The sequence below is a fragment of the Vanellus vanellus genome (genome assembly GCF_965231255.1).
Source record: "Vanellus vanellus genome assembly, chromosome: Z".
NCBI classification, from domain to species: Eukaryota; Metazoa; Chordata; class Aves; order Charadriiformes; family Charadriidae; genus Vanellus; species Vanellus vanellus.
In genome coordinates this window covers 33,306,098-33,329,048 of record NC_138908.1, presented here as the reverse complement: position 1 = coordinate 33,329,048, position 22,951 = coordinate 33,306,098, and the positions used below count along the sequence as shown (strand labels likewise).

The 22,951-nt window shown below is 46.1% G+C and overlaps 1 protein-coding gene across 1 annotated transcript; it reads left to right on the top strand.

Moving 5' to 3' along the window:
• Window positions 1-19,324: 19,324 nt before the first annotated feature.
• Window positions 19,325-19,678, top strand: TAL2 (TAL bHLH transcription factor 2; the record flags this gene model as incomplete). Its single annotated transcript, XM_082497944.1, has 1 exon — window positions 19,325-19,678. One exon carries the CDS (start codon window positions 19,325-19,327, stop codon window positions 19,676-19,678), a length of 354 nt encoding a protein of 117 aa, XP_082354070.1.
• Window positions 19,679-22,951: the final 3,273 nt, after the last annotated feature.

Sequence of the window (22,951 nt, the reverse complement as noted above, 5' to 3'; positions counted from 1 at the left end):
CAGCATTTCTATTGGAAGATTAAAGGTAATTGTGTCTCTTTTATTCTAGAAAGTCCAGTTTTTATTTCCTTGGAAGGCTCAGAAACCTTTTATGGTTGCTACAGATGTCCCTCTGTACAATGGAATAATGTCCAAATTCTTCCTCTTTCCCTGGCTTTCATGTGAATGTGGGTGAGAGGGTCCAGCTCATCTTACCTGCTATTTCTCCTTAGCTGGAGATCTCTGTCTCCAGTTCTTTCCATTGTACAGTTAACATGTTTCTCAGCTTGCAGTTTCACCTCTTCATTATGGGTGGACATCTGGGATGCAGACCTGGTTCTGTTGAAACCAGCAGCTGAATTCTTCTTGTCTTGCCAGGACCTGAACTTCATCCATTGCCCCATCTCCTTCTGGGAGAGCTTGACTCAGCCCCAGTTGATGCTCTTGTGCGCTGCTGAGTTTTGTAGTATGTCAAAGGAGATATGGCGTGCCCCTTCCCTTCCCTTCCCTTCCCTTCCCTTCCCTTCCCTTCCCTTCCCTTCCCTTCCCTTCCCTTCCCTTCCCTTCCCTTCCCTTCCCTTCCCTTCCCTTCCCTTCCCTTCCCTTCCCTTCCCTTCCCTTCCCTTCCCTTCCCTTCCCTTCCCTTCCCTTCCCTTCCCTTCCCTTCCCTTCCCTTCCCTTCCCTTCCCTTCCCTTCCCTTCCCTTCCCTTCCCTTCCCTTCCCTTCCCTTCCCTTCCCTTCCCTTCCCTTCCCTTCCCTTCCCTTCCCTTCCCTTCCCTTCCCTTCCCTTCCCTTCCCTTCCCTTCCCTTCCCTTCCCTTCCCTTCCCTTCCCTTCCCTTCCCTTCCCTTCCCTTCCCTTCCCTTCCCTTCCCTTCCCTTCCCTTCCCTTCCCTTCCCTTCCCTTCCCTTCCCTTCCCTTCCCTTCCCTTCCCTTCCCTTCCCTTCCCTTTTCCTTTCCCTGTTTTTTTAGCCTGCCTGCTGAGTCGCTACAGGAGTTAGCTGTTCCCCTGTGTGAGAGGTCTTGGACTGTGCTTGTGGGACAGCTGTTTTGCAGGCCTGTTCCTTCCCCCCTGAGTGTACAGTTGAGTTGGTCTGGTGGGTCCTGCTGCCCATCCCCCAGTTGCCACCTCAGCCAAGTCTCTGGATAACTGCACCATGTGGCAGCTCGTGGGCAACAAAAAGATAACATGTTGGGTGTGATGCTTTGCAAGCCCTCATCCCCATGTCACTGCATTTTTTCCTGGAGGGGAGAGGTGTAGGCTACAGGTTGAGAAGGTCTCTAGTGATGTTAGAGCAAGGGTTGAGTCTGGTTTGCTCCCAGTTGAGCTGGGTACTGGCAAGCATAGGGGAAACTGCATTTGGTTCTTGCATGTCCAGGACCCTTCTACCCACCTCCTTTCTGCAGCAGATCTGGATGGATCCCGCTGAACTACACACAGAGAAACTGGGACGAGCCACACAAGCTGGTCCTTTTCAAAGGTGATGGCTGTTCCTGATAATGCCAACTGGCTCAGCTTTCATTTCAGCTTCCTGAAAACTAATGCAGACAGATCAATTAGGGACTGCACACAAGAAACTGCAACTCCTCAACCCACCCCCAGATAATAATAAAAATATGCCACCGCTTTTCTCCTTCCTTGAAGTCCCCAGGAGAGAATTAGCTGGTGCTGCAGGTGCAGCCGTCCTGCAGGGTGGTGAGAGCAATGAATAGTAAGATTTTTAGCTCAAGCACACTAAGGCTGTTCAGCAGCCATTGGATAATCCTCTGTTAATCAGATTATGTAAATTCCTACTTCAGCATCCCTATCCCATCTCTCGTCCCCCTGCTCTCCAAGCTGGAAATAAAAGGCACTCTAAAAAGAAACATTTAGACTGCAAAAAGGCAGCGCTGCTGAAAGGGGTGGGCAGAGGGTGCCAAGACAAGGAGCAGCAGAGCAGGGCTTTGTTTCTGTGCAGACAGGCGCTCCTGCTTGGCAAAGCAGCGGGAGACACCAGCAAATCAAAGTGGGCACTGCCTGTGTGCTAATGGTGTCTCAGTACTGGGTTGAGGAGGACAGTGCCGGTGCATTCCTGGAGGCCAGCGCTTTACCCCGCGATGTTACTCTTGGTGCACAGAAAGAGCATCCCTGACCTCCCTGGAGCAAAGTGACTTCCTGCCCTTGCTTTTGCATTCATGATGTGTTATGAGTTTGTTCTTTCATAGTGTAAAGCACAGCACCTCAAACAAGGTTTGGGTGAGTGGTGCTGTCAGCAGTCTGGACTTAGTCACTGAACACAGTGACCAAACTGAATGAAGGGACAAATTATCAAAAATGGCCATGGAACCTGTGTCTGCAAAGCCTGGACATTCTATCACCTAAAACCTGCACTTGTGCTTTAATCCATGCAAGGTAATCACATCTCTGGCTCTGGGTTTCATATAGGATTATGTCTTCCTGAAACACTTGTCAGGAGCCCGTGCAATCACAACAGCATCTCACTTGAGTTTCACCAGTGCTCAAAATGTGGCTTATGGCACTTACTTGGTCTCTGAGGCTGTCACATTTTCATCCAGGTAGAAGTGGTAGTGTTTTTTCAGAAACTGGAATAGAAAGCTGAGGAAGGGAAGAGAGGTCAGTTACAACTAAAACAGAGGAGCTGATAGCTTATTTATTCTTTGTGCATCCACTGAAAGCCTCTCAGAAAGCTGAGCTGACCTACATTTGCTGTATAATACTTCGGGCTGAAAGCAATTCCTTTTGTTTGTGACAAAGATGAGTCTGCCTTTCTCATGGCAGATGCAACACACTGGAAACAAGGTGTTCCACCCCAGACAGGGCTTTCCACTGTGATTTTTGATACTCACAGATGAGCAGGAGAATTTGTCCCCCAGTCCTTCTCCACACTGTTGAACAAGCGTCCTGATACTTACATCTTGTTCAGAGCGGGGAGGCAAAGCCATCTGAAGGGCTACTCGTGGGCTGTTATAAATATTGCACATACAGGGTACAGACCCTGCCGGTTGGATGGGTCAAGATAATCACAGGGCATGTCTTGGTTTCATGGGCTCAGGTGACCCAGCTGGGGGGAAAACATGCTAATGTGTACACAAAGGACTTTACTGGTGTTGACGGAGCTGCTTCCCTGTGCTGTTGCATGAGAATCTGGGATGCCAGCTGTGCAGGAATGATGCTCATGGTCAGGTGGGGAATGGACAGGCTGGTCCAAACTTTCAGAAGCTTCTGGCTGACCTTGTAAAAATCATTTCGAAAATGCAGGTGGTCAGATATGCAGATTGCACAGTTCTCACCCTGAGGAATTTTGCCAAAAATTTGTCTTCCTTCTGCTGGCTGCTGTTGGCTTTTGTAGAGCCAGTGGAAAGTAAAGAGACATATAGCACAGCCATATGATGAAATACAGGTGAATTGAAAGAGTAATGGAGTGATTTCTGCAGCTGTAGATCAGCGCTGTTCCATAGCAACCCATGAAAGTACATCAGTTTACACCAGCTGAGCATCTGATATACAGAGATATATTTAAAAACAATGGAAACAAAGCAATTGAAAATGAAATTTGACATTAATTGTACCATCTTTCCATCATCGGGGCAGCAGTAAGGGCGTACATTCATAACTGAGAACAAATAGGATGGCAGATCTTTAAAAGGAAAGGAAGAAAGCTATCTTTCAGAGTCAGAATAGTGAACAGGTATGGGTTTTCTATGTGTGATCACAACGACCCCCTGAGAGGCTGGGTTTCTTGCAGTTTCCTTTTGTACACACATGCATTGCTGGTCCTGCAAGAGAAGCAGTTTAAGCACCACAAATGGGACCTCTCCTTTGAGAATTTCAACTTCAGCCATTCCCAAGCAGCAACCTGCACTAAGAAGAGATGTTTCGGAGATTCAGAGCAAGATTTCACCTCAAAGAGCAAGCCACGTGGTTTCAAAGCCTCACACATGAAGAAAGAGATTTTGCCAGAATGTGCAAAAGTCTGGTAATTTCCAACACACTGAATACACATGGTTAGGGGTTGAGTGTTTTGCTTGAAGTCATAATGGAAATTAAATCTCTTGCTCCCTACTTGTTGTCCTTAGTTAAAAGAGTGTTGTAGAAGGTGCAAACTCATCTATGGCAATTTTATTTAGTGGTGGTAAATGGAGTTAAATCCAGTTGGTGTCCAGTCACGAGTGGTGTCCCCCAGGGCTCGGTGCTGGGGCCCCTTCTCTTTAATTTCTTTATCAATGATCTGGATGAGGGGATCGAATGCACCCTCAGTAAGTTTGCAGACGACACTAAACTAGGGGGGCATGTTGATCTGCTTGAGGGTAGATTGGCTCTGCAGAGGGATCTGGACAGGCTGGACAGATGGGCTGAGGCCAATGGTATGAGGTTCAACAAGGCCAAGTGTCGGGTCCTGCACTTGGGTCACAACAACCCCATGCAGCGCTACAGACTGGGGGCGGAGTGACTCGAAAGCTGCCTGGCAGAAAAGGACCTGGGGGTGTTGGTGGACAGCCGGCTGAGCATGAGCCAGCAGTGTGCCCAGGCAGCCAAGAAGGCCAACACCATCCTGGCCTGCATCAGGAATAGTGTGGTGAGCCGGACTAGGGAAGTAATCATCCCCCTGTACTCGGCACTGGTGAGGCCCCACCTCGAGTACTGTGTTCAGTTTTGGGCCCCTCACTACAAGAAGGACATTGAGGTGTTGGAGTGTGTCCAGAGAAGGGCTACAAAGCTGGTGAAGGGTCTGGAGGACAAACCTTATGAGGAACGACTGAGGGATCTGGGGTTGTTTAGCCTGGAGAAGAGGAGGCTGAGGGGAGACCTTATCACCCTCTACAACTACCTGAAAGGAGGTTTTAGAGAGATGGGAGCTGACCTCTTCTCCCCAGCGACAAGTGATAGGACAAGAGGAAATGGGTTCAAGTTATGTCAGGGCAGGTTTAGATTGGATATTAGGAAGCATTTTTTCACTGAAAGGGTTATTAAACATTGGAATAAGCTGCCCAGAGAGGTGGTGGATTCACCATCCCTGGAGGTGTTTAAGAAAAGGGTAGACGAGGTGCTTAGGGACATGGTTTAGAAATGGTGGTGTTTTTATCAGGGTAGGTTAATGGTTGGACTTGATGATCTTAAAGGTCCCTTCCAACCTCACTAATTCTATGATTCTATGATTCTAAGACCCTTCAGGGCTTACAATCTGCTCAGGAAGGTTTTCTTACATTCAATGCCATGTTTCTTTGAATCCCTGCTCTGAATGATGCTGTTGTCCCAAATCTGGGTTTTTTTATTAGTGTGCAAGCCAATAAAACACACAGCAGAGATGTTTCCAAGTTTATTTCATTAATGCGTAGAAATGGGGTGCTCGTCCCAAAACGGGAGCACACCTTAGTTTAAAAAATCTCCACTTTTATACACTGATTATTACATATTCAAACAATTAATACATATTCATTGTTATTCTGTTTAATGGCTGGTCAAGATTTCTTCACTTCCCATGTAAATTTGTGTGCAGACTCTGTCTTCTTCCATTGATCTCTTTCGAGTAGGTGGTATCATGTGGGTAGGTGGTCAATGAGTCGGTGGTAATGATCTCCCCCTGCCAATATTACCTTTTACCTACTTCTCCTCTGATGTTGGCAGTTCCAAGTGGTTTTCTCGGTTTGCTGACCAGGACTACCGTTCATCACTCTCTTGACAGTAATACCCCGCCTATCAACAATGCTACATTGTCTGGCAGTTAGTTCCTTAACTGAATCATAGATAAATGATGTGTAGTTACTCTTTCTCTATCTTGATATTAGGTAAATAATTAAATAGGGTTGGGGCAGTATAGAGGACTTGAGCAGCAGCAGGTTTCCTTGGTTGCTTCAATTACATTTTACATTTGATTTTCCTAGTTAATGTCAATTTTACTGCAACAACGCATATGTGGTCGTCTTATTGTGTACATTGATGTCTTGCACACTGGGTGAACAACTCCACTTTGGGACAACATCATTGCTTTATGCAACCTGTCTGAGCTCAGTCTTGTGTGCCAATGAAAATGGCAGCAGCTGATTCTCTGAGATGACTGCCTTCTTTTTCTCTATTTTAGGTGATTTCCAAAGAATTTTTAATGTCTATGTATGCCTGTGTTAACGGAAAAATGAGCTTCTTGTCTCTTCTCTCTTGTTTCCAGTGGAAAGTTTAGAGAAACATTAGGTTTTCAGTCTCTTTATTCTGTGGCTATATATTTTCTTCAAGGCTATCAGCAAGTTTCAGCATTAAAAAGGAGATCTTTGGCTTCTGGAATTAAGCTGAAAAGTGTGGCCAGAATTCAAAGCACCCCCTGATGTGAGTGTTTTGTTAACGCTAATAAGAGATTCAATATGTTACAAAAAGCTTCAGATGATGGAAGTTTAATATTTCAGCAGTCTGCATGCAGCTGCTGTTCTGAACCTCAAGAAGCCTCCTCCAGCTTGCTATATTCAAAATCTATTGATCTAAATTTTGATTTTAAAGGGCAGGAGCCCAGATGTGTATAATTGCTTCTTATTGTTCCCGTCTGTAGTGCATGGCTCTGAACTCACAGCGATAATGTGGCTGTGTGTTTGCAGCCTCTTGCCATCCTTTTTCTGTCCATCGCTTTCTGTGTGCTGCTTTCATCAGACTGAAAGTGGTCATCCCACGAAGAGGGAAAATAATTTGAACCCAGGCCCATCTTCTGAAACCTCTGCTCATATTTAGACAGGATTCTCTTTGATTTCCTGCTCATCTGCTGTAGGAGTTTTGCTGCAGAAAGACAGAGTTTGAGGTCTGTCCCAGTGTGAAACACAAATGTGTTTGTTTTTTTTTTTCCATCTGACCATTACTCTATCTTAGAGAGACTTCTGTTGGCCCTGGGAGCTGTGCAGCAGCAGGATAAAACCTTTTGCTCCATCTTGCATACCGCACAGTCACATATACCATGAACAGCTTTTCTTCCTTTTAGGATGAGGAATAACTAGGGTTACTCCCCTAGGATGTTTCAGGCTCTAGAATTTAAATACTGGCATGCCAAATTTCAAAAAGGAACATGAGAAACCTGGTTTTGAGGACATTCACACTTTGTAACCACCCACATGTTCTTAACTTCTTCAAAGTGGCCACTTCTCACATCTTCCACTTTGCAGAGCCACATGCTGAAATGCTGTTGCATAAATGACTGACATAGCATGTCTGCTGCTTCATCCAGGTCTAACTGTTCCTGGTATCTGTGGTGCTGGGCAAGCTGATGAGCTGATCAAAATGTGGCTCTTCAGAAAGCGGGTGCACTAAATGTGAGTTCAGCATTGCCTCTGGTGGGAGCACATGCTGGGCACGACCGCAGAAATGAGGAAAGACAGTGTCCACTGGCGACGATCTGTACCCATTCTACTCTTCAGCTGAGACTACATTTTCTTTTCTCTCCCTTTTTCTCTCCCTGCTTTTGTCTCACCAAATTTGCCAAGGAATGTCCCTCTGCTAGGACAAATGTGTACCTGCCTGGCAGAGAGGGTTTGCATTTAAGCAAGGTCCCGCCAGCACTGCTGCAATAAAACAGCGGTTTCTGCATCTGCAGACACAACAGCTCTATGTCCCCAGTTACCCTGTTTGCACACACAGCGTTTCCCATCCTCCTCTCCTCGTAGGTGAAACTGGAACTCTACATTGAGAGGAGTATCTGAGGAGGGAAAAAGTGGCCATTACATGAACAAATATGTTAATACCAACTGCAGTCTGGAGGCAGAGTGCAACTTACAAAACATATTGTTTCCTCTTGACGTTTCATGAGCTGCTAATAGGTGGCTGCTAAAACCCACACCTGCTGCAGGTAAAGAACTGCCCCAGACCCCAAGGCAACTGTCAGGATGGATGCCAGCAGAAACTGTTGTGAGGAGGAGCATGCCCAGGGTGCAAGACACTTGGTCCCCTCTTCCTGCCTCTGGTTGAGCTATACTATCCTGGCAATTATGGATTGCTCTAGGGACAAGTAATCCCAGGGCCACAGGGATGTATTGATAATATATTCCCCCTGCTGCTATGTCACTGTCAAGTATGGAGAGGAAGCTGAATGAGACTGGTGTGGTTCATCGGTGCCAAGTAATCACAGTTCAATAGGCAGCTTAACAAAGAGACAGTGAAGCAGATCCTCATGGACAACCCCGTCAAAGCAATCTGACAGGGTGGAAAAGATCCTTAAAGTTGGTGTAAAAGTCAGCATGCCCGTGCTATCTCAACAGCATTCCCAATGACTTGACTCCAACGCTGGCTCAGCACCTGGGATGTCCTCTGCAGGACCTGACAATGGGTCACCATGTGTCCAAACAGTGCAGGAGAAAGTGCTGCTGTGCTTACAGAGGACACAGACCTTTGCTGTGGTGGCTTCTCAGAGGAGGAAAGAAGTTGTGGCGACAGGGTGCCAGGGGATGGTGAGAAGCAGGAGACTGAGGGGAAGGTGAGGACCTCCTGGGTGCTGTGGGTTGCACAGCCTCAGCTGGGCTGCCACAGAGGTGTTCAGGATGAGTAATTCCCTTGTACAACAGGAGAGAGATAAGGGGACCCTGGGACGTGGCAGAAACGCTAAATAGATGTGGTGGTGGCTTTTCTGAAGTACATGGGAGGGGGCTAGGATGTCCCTTTTTCTCCTCATGTTTCCGCAGTAAGGCAGATTTCTCACCATGAGCCTGCCTCTAGAGAGGGCAGGGGTAAAACCTGTATCTGACAGCAAGAGGAGCATGATCCAGCTCTCTTGCATGGACACATGAGTGAGAAACAAATAGCAGCCCATCCAGCCCTTCTCCCTGCAAGGACAGACACTTTCCTGGCTGTATATTTTACAGTGCTTCGTCTGGCCAGGTTTTGAAAGCCCTAGGTTGTATCCAAGCGGTTAGGGATTAAGAGCTTCAGCTCCTTCCCCTTTCTGGACTGGCATTCCCCCTTCCCTACCGCACTGGCTCGAGCATCTCAGGGCAGATTGTGAGTAAATAATGGGTTGGAGGAAGTAACAGAGAGGAGGGGCACTCCACAACTTTCCAATGTAAATTACATGGAAATTAGGCTTCTGTGAGGCCAAAGGCCCCTCCGGAATAGGGCCTTTAGTTAACATAACACTTGTGCTAAATGAAGCGGTTGACACAGCTTTCAGGCTGTAGTGCCGCTGTTAATTTACCGTGTGAAAGGGCTGAACCTCCAGTCGAGCTCTGCAGGGAACTTTCCCCAGCAGGGACCTGGGGTTCCTTCTCCCCGGCGAGCAACCACATCATTCCTCTGCTGTGTTGATAATATTTATGGGGAAAATCCTGTTAAGTGAAACATAGCAGTGCTTTTGAAAACCTGGTAGGTGAGCCCTACCTTGCCAGCTTGCTGTTTTGGGTGGGGTGGTCTGGATAAGAGCTGAGCTTTCTTGGGGCTTAGCAGAGGAAAGCCGTAGAGTGAGCTTAAAAGCTGCCTTACTCTGGATGCAGGTGTTTTCCTGCCTGATGACTGTAGTGTGGTGATTAGCTGGGGCTCCTCCTTCCCCATCCCTTGTTCCCCTTTAGTTTCTGTCACTCCCAGTGCATAAGGCATCTTGTTCTCCATATTTACTCGTCTCCATCCAAAGCAAACTCCCAACACCTAATGGAGAAGTGGATGGAGGTGCAGATGAGGTTATATGGATCCCAAAGGCTTTGCATGTTTGTAACAAGGCTTGCGCCTTGTTGGCTTGTGCCTGGAGCAATTTTGTGACTATTTTCTTATGAAGGGAGTTGCTACCTGGGGGAAGGGAGAGGCCAGATGGACCAGTCTCTGTCACAGACACAGAGACGTGTGCTTCAGTGATGGAGATGGTGTTAGTATGCAATTTTGGGTTTGTTTGTTTTTTTTTTCAGTCAAATGTGAACTTACTTGCCTGTTGACCCTGAGCTGAGAGGAAGTTTTGGGGCCACCCCAGCAGTGGTGAAAGAAGTCTCTCTTTCACTGACTCTGTGTCCTAGCCACAGGGGTATGGAGCTGTCTCATCTTTGCTGTAAAAGCATGAATTAAACCTACCCTCAGTGCACTGAGTGGATCGGGAAGTGAAGGGCAGGCTGGTAGATGTGTGAATTCACACCTGCAGCCTCCTGTTGTCACGCAGACTCAGGCAGAGGGCCAGCGCAGGGCTTGGGGCAGCCCTGACACTGCAGCAGCTGTAGCCGTCCTCCAGGCTGCAGAAGGCGCTAGCTGCAATTCCGGGTGAGAGGGAGCTTTGCCCAAAAGAGGCAGTGCAGGATCGGTTTGGCTGTGCATGTTCACCCCGACCACCTCACCTCACTTATTGCTGGAGCAGAAAAGGAATCTCCTGCTTAGGAGTGCAGTAAACACACCAGCCTGTTCCTCAGAATGGAGGCCTCTTAAAGGTGGCTTTTGAATAAGCACTGCATCTCTGTCTCTGGAAACATTTACAAGCTCAGAGCCGACTACATACATTTAAAACAATCACCCCCAAAAGAGAAGAAAAAAGAAGAGAAAAATGTTATTCTTGCCACGGGCTGCTTCCATCCTTTCCTGCAAAGTGCACCAGACCTAGCCGTATTCGCTCCAAGGCTAGCAAGCATGGTGTCAGCTACCGCCCCGTACCAGCCCCAGAAAGGGGCAGAGGGCGTGTGGTGAGAAGAGAAAAGGCAGGATAGAGAGAATCTCCTGGGAGATGCAAAACAAGCTCCCTGGATTGCTAGGACTAGTGGTGACACGCGCCAGACAAAGGACCTGCTACTCTATAAATGAGGCAGCCAGGACCGGCACTAGGCTGACTCCAGCGAGAGCACGCTCTGCGGCCAGGCACTGCGAGAGCAGTCGGGAGAGAAAAATAGAGCGCGTCGATTTTGCTGTCCGTTCACCCGCTGACCAGGTTTCAAAAGCCACAAGCACCTGTGACCAGAAAAGTAAGTGACAACGGCCTCTTCTTACAGCGTTGTCTCCCCTCTTTGGGGCTTATCTTGCAACTTTCTTAGGAATGCCAAAGTTTCCTCTCAGAGCAGGGAATATCCTTAAAGGAAGGAATTTCTGCAATAGCCTTTTACCATCCGCTGGATTTTTATTTCTTATCATAGCACCTCTGGATCTTGTCATCAAAAAGTTAAGAGTAAGGCACCCGATCTGACAAACCAGAATAGTTACAGAAACAGCCACTTACAGGTGGCTGCATTTAATCAAGTGAAGGAACCCTGTTGCCCTATTTTTGTGCCTGGACTTTTCAAGTTCTTAGTATCCACAGGGACTCAGTAAATCAGACCTTATGTCAGGACAAATTATTAACTGGTTAACATTGAAAGAAATGTTGATGCTTAGATGTGAAGAAAACTAAGGTGATTTTAAAATCACTGTTCCTAATATTCCTAGATTTTCTTACTTCATAACCGTATAATTACGCACTAACCAAACTCATTTATACCACTGCTGTAGATCAGAGTTATTGCACCGGTGCAAAATGATTACACAGAACATCACAAACTTTCTGAGTTTAGAACTCAAACTGAACAGAATTCTCCAATGACGTTTGATATTTGAAACAAATTATTTGCAAAAGCACAGATAATCATGCATTTGTTAGACTTCACAGAATGCTTATGCAATGCACTAGACAGTAGAAATCCTATGACTTTGTTAACAGGTAAAGATGTAAATAAACAGTTTTAAATTCCAATACTCACATATTGCTTTATTGGTCGTCTTTCTTACAGCTGATGCATATGTAAAACACATAGGCATTTGAATTTTGCTTGGTTCAATAGTTCACTTAGGAGGAAAAGCTTAGCAATTTTATTAATTTCCGTTCTGCCAGAAATAGTAATAACTCTTAGATTTGAAAAAAACTTTTGAAACTGCCAACCTAGAACGTGTTTATATTTTCAGGGTTAGTCTATTGCATAAAGCTGTATTTGCCCAAGAAAGTTAATAAACAATAAACCAAGCATTTTTCTGAAGTAGCTCTCTCTATCCTTCCTGATTTCCATATAAAAGTATAGGACGATATCTGATTTTTAAAATATTATTCCACCATGAGTTTTTGTATCATTTCACAAAAAAAATAGCTAAAATAAATGCAGCTTGTTTTTACTGCCTGTTTACTTTAATCATTAAAGTAGTTGTGATATGAGCAGCTGATCCAAGAAACTCAGTGCTCAGGTGGGAGGATTGAGGACTAAATGCAGGTGCCCATGAGTGTGGTTGAGGCAGGGGTGATCTTCATTCTGATTTTTCTACCAGGTGTAGCACCACAGAAGTTACCGCAATGACATTTAGGGGAAAACAGGATCGTGGTCCTTGTCTTGCAGTGGTTTCTATCACAGTTTTGGAAGTCACGATTTGCTGTGGTGGTGGTTACGTTTCTCAGTGCTTATGGTGACCTCTAGTCTTACGCACAGCAGACCCAGTTAATTCCTGGGGTGATGCTGTGGTGGTTAGTGGACTGGTTTTAACTTGTGTTTGGTAGGAAGACAGGGCACTCACTGCATTCCACTATCAGGATGCTGTCATACTTTCAGTCTTGCTTTTGCTGAAGTCACAGAGAGATTTGCTATCAACCTCAGAGCTGACCTGGATAAAATGCAAAAGCAATGTCTGGGGATCATATTCAAAAACAATACAAGACCTACCATCCCCCTGATGCAGATGTCCCTTACAGCATGGGATTCTCCCTTCTCTGCTCCTAATAACTCCTGTAACAACGTGAGCTGCTGCAGACCAGTCTTTGCTGAGTTGTGAGATGTGCAGCATCTGATCCCCCCTCCTTCTTTACACTACAGGCCTTCAGTAAGGAGGATGTGGATTTTCCTACATAAGCAGGCAAGGCAAGGAAGTTAAAGCAAATGGACATGGTTTTGCTATTAACAGTTACCTTACTGCCTCATAGTGGCAGGTGCAGAGAGAGGCACGCAGGAATACGTGCTGTTGTGGGGTGGGAGAAAATATCTGTATGGAAAATGGTTTTGCATGCTGAGTCTGGTAAAAAATGGGTGCCTGAAGAACTCCCAGAAAACCACCAAGGTGCTTTTCTTCTCTGTGTAACCCTGAAGCGCAGGGATAGTGTTTGTATGTAATATTTGCGAAATTAATTTGGCAGGCTTTTAAAAGAAAACCCACTGGAACTGTAGGTCAGACTTTGACACGAAAGAGCCTTACTGGAGATGGGACCGGGGGGACAGAGAAGCACTCTTCCAAGAAAGACTCTCAGATATTCTTAAACAGAAAATAACACAAGTGCAAGTTTAGTGAATAAAGGCTAAACCTCCTGACAGAGTGTTCCTTTCTCAGCTTTGCAAGCTGTCATGTCCATGCCGATACAGTAGACCTCCATTTAGCAAAATCTGTCGCAGCCCATGAGTCGGTCCTTTGTTTTGCACAGAGCTGTGGATAATTTGACTTTACTGCAAAGGAACATAAAAAAACATTGACAAAAGGGGAGCCACATGGGAAAAAAAAACCTCCAGAAAAACAAACCACGAAAACCACTCCCACGTCCAGAGGGAGTTTTCTCAAGTAAACCTCTTCATCACTACTGGTAAGTCCTTAACTCCACATTTTGTGCTCTCCCAAATGCCTGCTGTGTGGCAGCCCATTGCTTTACAGACCTACCTTTCCTAAGGCAGCCTTAGGGGACATGATGCCGGGGTGCCCCGGTTATGAAGTCTTCAGGCTAGGCTGGTTTCTCAGAAAGCAGCAAGCTCTCCCCCTCGCTCTGGATTACAAAGCTAAGCAACCCAGGGGCAACACGGGGTCAGGTGAAAAACTTGCCTTTTGGAACTGTGACCACATATAGACTAGTATCCCCAAACATGAAGGCCGACATAAGCTTGAGACCTTTACACAGTTGCTCTTGAAGACTCCAGCGATCTCCTTTTCGTAAAGGTTCAACGAGAGCACAGTGTAGCTGTAAATGCTGCCCTTAGATAGGAGGCTTCTAGAAGCAGAGATTTCACTTTGTGTGATTTGTCCCAGATTTACAGGCTCTAAAAATGGTAAATCACTCTGTCAGTGCTGACTGGTTTTTATAGCGCTTTTGCTGCTCTGCTGTACTTTGTACCATGGTATGATTGTTAGATACCACTCCTGACAGAGGCGTGAGGCGGTGAAAGGAGCCCTTGTTTACTCCTGAAGTTGCTGCTCTTCCCACCTCTCATTTGAAAATAAAATTAGGTTCACTGCAGGTGTTAGGAATTGCCCTGCGAGAGCTGGGAGAGAGTCTTCTCTTTCATTACACAAAACCAGCATCTACCAATGCCAAGGAAGGCTTGGCCACCATGTGCTGGTGGCTGCTCTAACACACACACACAAATGCTTTCCTTTCCACAGACCTTGCTGCTGAGACAAGCTAATTACAGGCAGAAGGGACACGGAGGTGTAGAAAACAAAAAAGGAATTTTCCTGAGGCAAAGGATTATCAGAAGTGAGGACAGATGTTCAATTCCCTGATTGCCAGCCTAGCGTTTGGCTCATTGTGCTGTCCTCTCTCCTTGTGTCTTTGTCCACCAGCACATCTGTGGGATTTTGGGTGGGAAGTACTTGGGTAGGGGTATAGTGCCAAGAAACAGGGAGGCAGCAATGGAGACAGGGAGCTGAGGAAAGCTGGAAGGGAAGAGCCTGTCCCCAGAGGTGTGCTGCTCCTCTTGCAAGCAGGCAAGTTGGGATGTGTTGTGCCTTCTCCTCTTCCTTCCCCCGCCCAGTCCAAGGGAAGTCACTGCAGTCTGAACAACCGTGCAGCAAAGGGAGCATGGTTCAGCTGCAAACAGTTTGAGCTTATTCCTTCTAGGGGGTGGGGGGGTGGGGAAAAGCCACACATTATGGATGGGCAGTGTAATGTCTTGTGACATCCGTGCTCAATCTTCCCCTCTGCCTGGAGCTGAGTCCCACGCTCCAAGGCTCACATGAAACTGAAGAGGGAAACAATGAGCTTCCTCTTTCTCCTCTTCTCCAGATTGCACTGATGGAAAGTGAACAAAGCACAGCAGCGAGGAGTGATAGCTGGGGAATCTTTGCTCCCTGTGGTAGATCAGGCTCACAAGCACCTGCCTGATAAAGGGAAACAGGCACCATCTGCTCTTCTGTTGCCATTTACTTAGGGGCTGAGGGGACTTCGCAAAGTCCAATGCAATGTGTTAAATAACCAATTTTAGCAAGCACTGGGTTTCCCCAGTGGAGCAACAGCGTGGCACTGCAGGTTTACTAGAAGCACTCCAATTCTTGCTGGCAGCGGGCATCTGCTGTCTGATTAAGATTTGCAGGAGTGGGTCTCCAGTGGCCAGTTTCAACATGGATTTAACTTCACCGAGGTCAAAGGTATAACTTGAGGGAGGAACTTTCTCATCCAAGATCTTTATTTAATAGCAGCCTGCTAATTATGACTGAGTGCTGGGCTCCCGGCAAGTCCCCTGCCGGCTCTCAGACATTAACCATTGGCTCAGGGGCCATTTGCCGGGAATGTCCTAGCAGAGATGGTGCTTTGTGCCTAAGCTGCTCTGCTGCTGCTGCTGCTGCTGCCTGAATTGCCTGAATGGCTTTTGCATAGCGAGGCTGTAAGAACTGCTACTACCGAGGGAGAGATCTTCATCTTTTCTATTGTTTAGTCTTTTGTCTGGTGATGCTTGCGGCTGCATTAACCACAGCCAGTATTTCCCCCCTCCCCTGTTTTTATATTTTTCAAAGGGGTAGGCAGGGGGCTGGAAAGAGTTTCAGTTATCTTTTTGGTGGGTGGTGGTGCTTTGTTTTTTCTCTTTCTGGCTGTTGGAGCAGACTCATTGCTGGGCTGGGGTTATGTCTCTGTACAATTCTCTTTACACACTGCAGATGTGGGTCTTAGCTCATGAAACTGTACTTACCCACTACTTCTGGATGTGTCTTCTTGATCTGAGTTAAATCCTGTCCTCAGTGCCAACATTTTGCCCTTCAGAGTAATTCTTCCAGTGAAAATGGTGTAACTTTTCAGATTTACATTCCTGAGAGCAGAAGTAATCCTCTTGAATTTAAGCTGCTGTCTTCCTGGGTTTCTTTATTGTCATCTAAACGTGGCGCTGTTAACATGTGGTTAGGGGAGGTGACCAGAAAGCACAAAATCCAGGCTTGCAGGTTAACGCAATTTATCTGTCCATGATATGTACAAATGGGTGATTTCTGCACAGATTTAAAATGAACAAGTGGGTTATAAGCTACACACAGCCACTAGACAATATGTATTTCATACAGTGCACCAGAGAAACCTAAAGAATACATCGATCGGCTGTGCAACATTAGCTAAGACATGAAGCTGCAAGTAATAGCATATTGAAAGCCAAGCTTGGTGGGGAGGGTTGGAGAGAAGGAGGGAAAAGGGGGAATGGAATGAGACAAAAGGAATGGAAATCAGATCCCTTGTCAGTAAACTCGCTGCATTTTAACGGGAAAGTGCTCTGGTTACAGAGAACTAGAGGGATGATATGAGAAAAGAAGCTATGCGGAAACATTACCGTTGCAGCAGGATCGGACCAGGCTCGTTTTCCTCTTATTTTTCTATCTGAAACTCTGAGCACAACGACTGGAAACCTGCAGCAGTAACGGGAGAAAGGAGAGGGGAATTTAAGGCAGAGAGATGTACAGAGGTGGATTACACCTGAAATAAAGCTCCCCATAAAGCTATCAGCACAAGAGGAGGCGCAGGGGGAGCAGAGGAGCTGTTGTTTGCTGATCTTGAATAAATGTCAGAAATACAAACACACGTTTATGAAGTGTAAAGCAGGAGCTGGTCTCACAAAGGCATCTGTTTGCTGACAAGGCTTGTGACCACAAATGCGGTATTGTCCTTTCCAAAGGAAAGAGAAGACAGACAAAGAAAGCGAAGTGTGAAGGAGTAGGCTGGGGTTATTTTTCTACTAATAATACTGCTAACAGGACAAGATGACCTGTTCACAGCACCAGGGCTCCATGCTAACCTGCTTTCCTGGAGCGGTGCGCTGGGGACTGTCTGCAGCAGGGGAAAGAGAAGGATCTGACTCTCTGTTGGTATTTGTAGCTGAGTTGTAAAAAGGCATCCAGCAGACCCAGACCCTCATGCCAGAATTACAATGCAGAGGCTGAAAGGCCTGGCAAAATACAATCCAGCTGACCCATCAGAGGAAATAAGGAAGGCCCTACATTACAAAAAACAACTGCCTTTGTACATGGATAAATTTGTCTTAAAAAAACCCCCACCCTAAACACCAAAAGCAGAAGAGACAGAAGCAGGTGGTACTCTGAATTTCACATGGATCCAAAAAATAAAACTGTAAAGGTGAAAGTTTTGCCTTGGGGAGTGAATGTGCCACAGTATAGAGGAGCACTGGAAGACAATGTTTAAAATCTGTATCACTGATGTGGTGGAGGTCTGGAGTTCTTGCCAAAAAGGTACATGCTAGCTGTTTCAGGTAGGTGCAAACTACAAAGTAGATTTGTTCACGTAGCACAAACCAAAAGTAATAAATGGAGTAAGAGAATAATAGAAAAAGAGAGCTACAAACCCCATTCAGATCAAGCAATGGGTCTCAACGTAAGTCTACAAAAGATATGAAAAACTCTCAGCCACCTGAAATACGAGAGTTCATTTTTTTAAAGAAGACTTTCACGAAGCAAGGACGTTTTGATGAGATGACTTTCTCATTCCCTAAAGGCAGAGTAGACAACTGGGCCTCAGAGTAATTTCAGACTTCTACCAAAATAGAAATGTGTTAGCTCTGTAAAGTCTACAGCTGAGAGGACCCTGAGAGGTATGGGTGGCATGGGAGTAGCCATATATAGTATACATGGGTGCATCTGTAGTAGCTGCATCTCTGACCAAGGTCTCTGAACACAGCTCTGACATAATTTATGAACCTGTAACTGTGTTTCCCTGGTGATTTGTAAGCACTGCTGGACCGGGGCTTGAAGGAGCTGGGAGGGCACTTCCCCGGCTGCTATGCACATCTTGTCTCCCTGCCAGGGCACACCAATTAACCTCTGAATCACAGTGGGGTTTCTTTATTCACCCGGACTATTACCACATACTTTGGTGAAGCCTGAGTGTCTTGCATGGTATGAGGCTGCTTCATATGGACAGTGCTGTCACCCCAAACTTTCCCCTTTCTGAGGGTGAAGGGTGCTATCTCCCCCTGCTCCCCAGTCCCCTGTGGGACTGCTGTAAGGATGGGTTTGCCAATGAATATAAAAAGCTGAGTTTTTCACATGCATGAGAGGGTAAGTGGAAACATTTGTCCTTTAGTCTCTTGGCTGCAGATAGTTTTCCCTGCTCCAACTGTCTGTGTGCCATTGGCACAAAAGGCAGCTTCAGAAATGGAGCAGTGAGTGTCTCCTGCAGGGCTGTGGGAGAGAAGGGAAGACTCTTTCCAACGGTGGTGGGAGCAGGGCTAAGGCAACCCCAAGAGCTTTTGATGAACCTTCTGGTAAATGGCATTTAAAATTGTCCCGTGCCTCTTGCACAGTGCTCTTCTGTTGCCAGGTCTGCTCTGGGCACTGGGTTCCATTTGCTGCTTAGCTCTGTGAGGCAGGGTGGACAAGTAACACCTATGTGGACATTTTGGCCGGGATGCCTGCATGTTTTGTAGGAATCACACTTCCCCTCTTCAGCCTGCACTCGTAGCACTTGTGGCTTAGTCTTGGCAGCTCTCAAAGGGTAAAGCAGAAGAGTCTCTGCCACCAGCAGTGAGCAGTCAGTGTGGGCTGGGCAGGGAACGAGATTGTTGCTTCCCTGGAGAAGTCTCCTGAAATAACCATAGGCACTTGTGTTTGTAGTGTCAGATGTCTGCTCACTGAAGGCCCATGATGAAGGTCCACCTGGCTTAGCTCCAGCCATGAGTCACCAAGCTTGGGCAAGCTGAGAACAGCACCCAAGAAGGTGTGAACTGGGGCTGTGAAAGCATGGATGTGTTCTGCCCTGGGCCTGCCTGTCTGCCTGCCTTCCACCACTAAAATTATCTAGGTGTCCCTCACACAGCCTGGTGGAACGACTAATGCATTAACTATTGGGAATTCTGCTGCAAAGGAACTCTCAGGAGCATGGAGAGGCTGGGCTTATAGCAGCACCAAAGGGTTGAATGAGGAAATTAAACTTCATTTACTCCTTTGTGAAGTCCTTACAGGACTCTGGCATCTGGTTGCAGCTGCAACGCTTATGATCCCAGCTGCAAGTGGGGACATAACTTTAGGGATTAGGGTGAATCTGTGCAGGACATGTAGGACAAGGACATTGGCCACAGAGGGCAAAAATTAGAAACGCCTAGCATTTTCTGTGTGCTTGCAGCTGGCCCACAATTTGCACTGCCCCTAGAACTGCAGCCTGTTTGAAAGCCAGGGTTATCTAGCATTTGCTCACCTTCTCCTTTGCTTTGCAGCAACTTGAGAATGACAAGGAAGATCTTCACCAATACCAGGGAGCGATGGAGGCAGCAAAATGTCAACAGTGCCTTTGCCAAGCTGAGGAAACTCATTCCCACCCACCCACCAGACAAAAAACTGAGCAAGAATGAGACGCTCCGGTTAGCTATGAGATACATCAACTTCCTCGTCAAGGTCCTGGGAGAACCAGGCCTGCAGCAGACGGCAGTGGCAGCACGGGGAAGCATCCTGGGTTTCTTCCAGCAAGCCCCACACTTGCAAAGCATGGAGGAGCTGACTTTGATTGAAAACTGTCGTGTCTCCTCTCCTGGCATGAGCAGCAATATAGTAGAGTGTTGGTCAGAGACATCATCACCCTAGTAAACAATGAGACATGCAGTCTTGGTGTTAGTCTGATAGTCCCCCTCTTTTTGCAGAATCTGTGGGTTGCTTCTCTATATACTGTGATAATTTATTTATATTTATTACTGGTTTATTTGGTATAGATTTTTATTTAATAGGAAAGGAAATCCTTGGTCAGCCAACAACCTGGAAGACCAGACAGAGAACTTGCAGCCCCTGGGAACTTGGAAGGACTCACTGCCGTCACAGCAGAGTCCAAGCCAGAAGGGCCTTCTGCTCTCATCTCCTTCATAAATCAGGCCATAGAAATTCATCCAGTGTTTCTGGCAGGGAAAGAGATTATTCTCCCATGTTATTTTGAGGAAACACTGCTAAGCTCAAGAATGATGACTGCACCACAAAATTTGTCCAAGACAGACATGTGGCCTTGGTAGTGAAAGATTTAAAGAGATGTGATATTTGCCACTGTTCTCCACCAGTGGTTCCAGGGGCTAATTGCACTCACTTTTGAGCCTGTGAATTGTATTTCCAGATCAATTCTTTTTTTTTGAAAATACAAGTCCTAGCCCTTGAACCTTTCTCCATCAGACATCCCATAGAGGGATTGCCTAGAGCCAGAGAAAAATGCTATTAAACAAAATTAACCATTAGGTTAAAGCAAAAATGACAATTTAAAACAAAAGAAGACATACTCATAGATGACTTTCAGTGGGTTCATTAGGCAGAGTAAACCTGCTCCATAGCAGTGACAGTGTGCATGTGAAGGAAGCTGGTCAGCTACACTTCAGCTTCCTTAAAAGCCCATCAAACGAGTTGGTTGCTAAGTGTCTTTGTTCTTCCACAGCCATAGCAATGGGGGAGGTCCTGTTTTGGGAGGAAGGTACCAGGAGAAAGGCCTCAGTGATGCACTGTGAAAACCTTCATGGAAATGTCAGTGAGCAGTGCCCTTTCCATGCTGGGGTGCAGAAGCAGCTGAAGCAGGTGCTGGGCAGGCACCACTGGTGCACTGAGGTGCCCCTTCGGCACAGGGCTGTGTGCCACAGGTCTTGGGCACTGAGTTCCTGAACCAGCCCTGCTTTTCCTGCCGTGGGAGACAGAATCAGGCTGCACACATCCTTGTTGTCACCTGTAAGACCCTGGTGCTGTGATGCTGGGCTGCGTGAAGTTGGGTTGATGTCTGCCCCAGGTGGGGTACCAACACCATGCGCAAGGCTATGGGCATGCTGCCTGCGTACTTAGATGACTGCCTTTAAGCCCCCTGCTTTCGCGTGCTGTAGTTGAGAGTCCTTCATCTGGACGCCATCCCCAATAGGCTGTTGGAGGAAGGACAAAGAAATTGGTGTAATTGTCTTCCACTGGATTGAGTGGGTCTGTTCCCTGTAGGGAATGCCAACCACTGTGCTGTAGGTGTTTAGATGATAAGCAGGACGAAAAGAAGTTTCATGAAGGTGAGGATGGTGGGTTGTTGCCCACAAATCAATTTAATTTCCTGATTGAGCTATAACCTGTGCCAGCAAAGGTCTGGACTGCTCATGCAAGTTATAAAGCTGCCTAGAGCAACAGAAAAAATGACACCGGGTTTAAGTGGAACTGCTTCCCGGTCAGATCCTGCTCCCCCTGACACAGGTCCTTTTGACTTCCATGTGGACCAAGGTACACTACAACGTGTAGAAAAGAAAACTATTAACCACTGGTGAAGAAATGGAGGTCCTGTGTGCCAAGGCATGTCCCTAGGCTGTTTCTGTTTATTCATGAGATAATGAGCTGCTTTCAAGAAGCAGAGGTAGGGTTTGTGCACTGTCCTCTACAGCCCTTCTGCATGAGGAGAAGCTGTGCTGCCTTTTAAAGCCTCACTAACCACCAGGTGCACCAAAAGAACCAGGGCTGGTTCCTGCTAAGCTTGTACTGGGCTGTCCTGTGCACTGACAAAGACCAAGGTCTGACAGGAACAGAGCTGCCCCGTCCAGGGCTGCTGCTGTAGGGTACAGATGTGCCAGTGGAGAGATTTTGACCAAAAGAGAAAGAAAAAAAAAAAAGGCTGAAAGGGTTCATGGTGATTTCAATTTGTTTCTGAACACTGCTAATCTTCAGTTTGCTTGTCCCTGAGTTTCTGAGCCATCAGGATTGAGGACTGCACTGGAAAGCAGCTGAGTGGAAACGCACTAAGTCTTTCGCATGGTATACAAAATTAGTACTGCTTTCTCCCCGCTTTAATGTTAGTGAATGGAGTCACAGCCTCTTCTGCACAGTGCCTCAAAGCTAATGAGCAAAGTCCTACTCCTAGCTTTCTGTTGACTTGCTGGGTGTTAACAGCAGGCTAAATTAGTCCAAGTAAATCAGAGCACTTAAGGGTGAGGTGTGGTGATGCTTTTTGGTCTATCAGCCACTTGTTATCCTATGAAACACGTCACCAAGGCAAGCCAAAACATCTTGTGAGAAGAGTTATTGTCCAAGGAAGAGGAGAGAAAAGCTGGCAATTTTGTAAAGTAACATGCCTGTTATATTTTCTGTCCTAAAAATCTTCACTTCTTGTTATTGCTTTGGTTCATATCAGCGCTTTCTTTGTTCTCCTTTCCATTTAGGAGCTCCCTACTCTCATGTTCAGCATGTATTTGACTAGATCTATGTACCAAAGATATTTTTTTTCGGTCAGTTTTTTTCTTTGTGTTTTGTGGATTTCTAATCTGTATGATCATTAACAAATATGGTGTAACTGACTACATTTCATGCTATATGATGTTATTTAACATCTAATATGTTCCAAATAAATTATTTAAGAAACTAATCTTTGTCTTTTTAAACTTCTCTAAAATTTCATTTTACATTTGCATACCGCTTGGTCGAGGATACCAAAAATGTTACAATGTAATTTCCAGCAGAGGATTATTCTACTGTTCAGCACTTATGCAAGATTCTTGACATTAGAATTATCAGATGATGAAGAATGACAGGAATTCTTTGTTTATTACAATTTCTTACACTTTTTGGTTGAATTGCTTTTCAAGCTACATGCTAAGAAGATTTTGACCAGTTCTTGAAAAAGATAAATAAAATTTCATTGTGCAACACTATTGTGTTTGTCTTCCAAATATTCACGATTTAAAAGATTTTACCTAACTCCATTTTGAAAAGCAGCAGTCACCCTAAAGAATTAATTTGGACTATGATTTGAGTCTATCATTATCTGGGGATGTTCACATAGACACAACCTACAGATTCGGAGTGGAGTTGAGGTTCAGATATAAAAACTCATCCAAATTTGAGAGGAGCTTAGGTTGTAAAGCTGCCTCT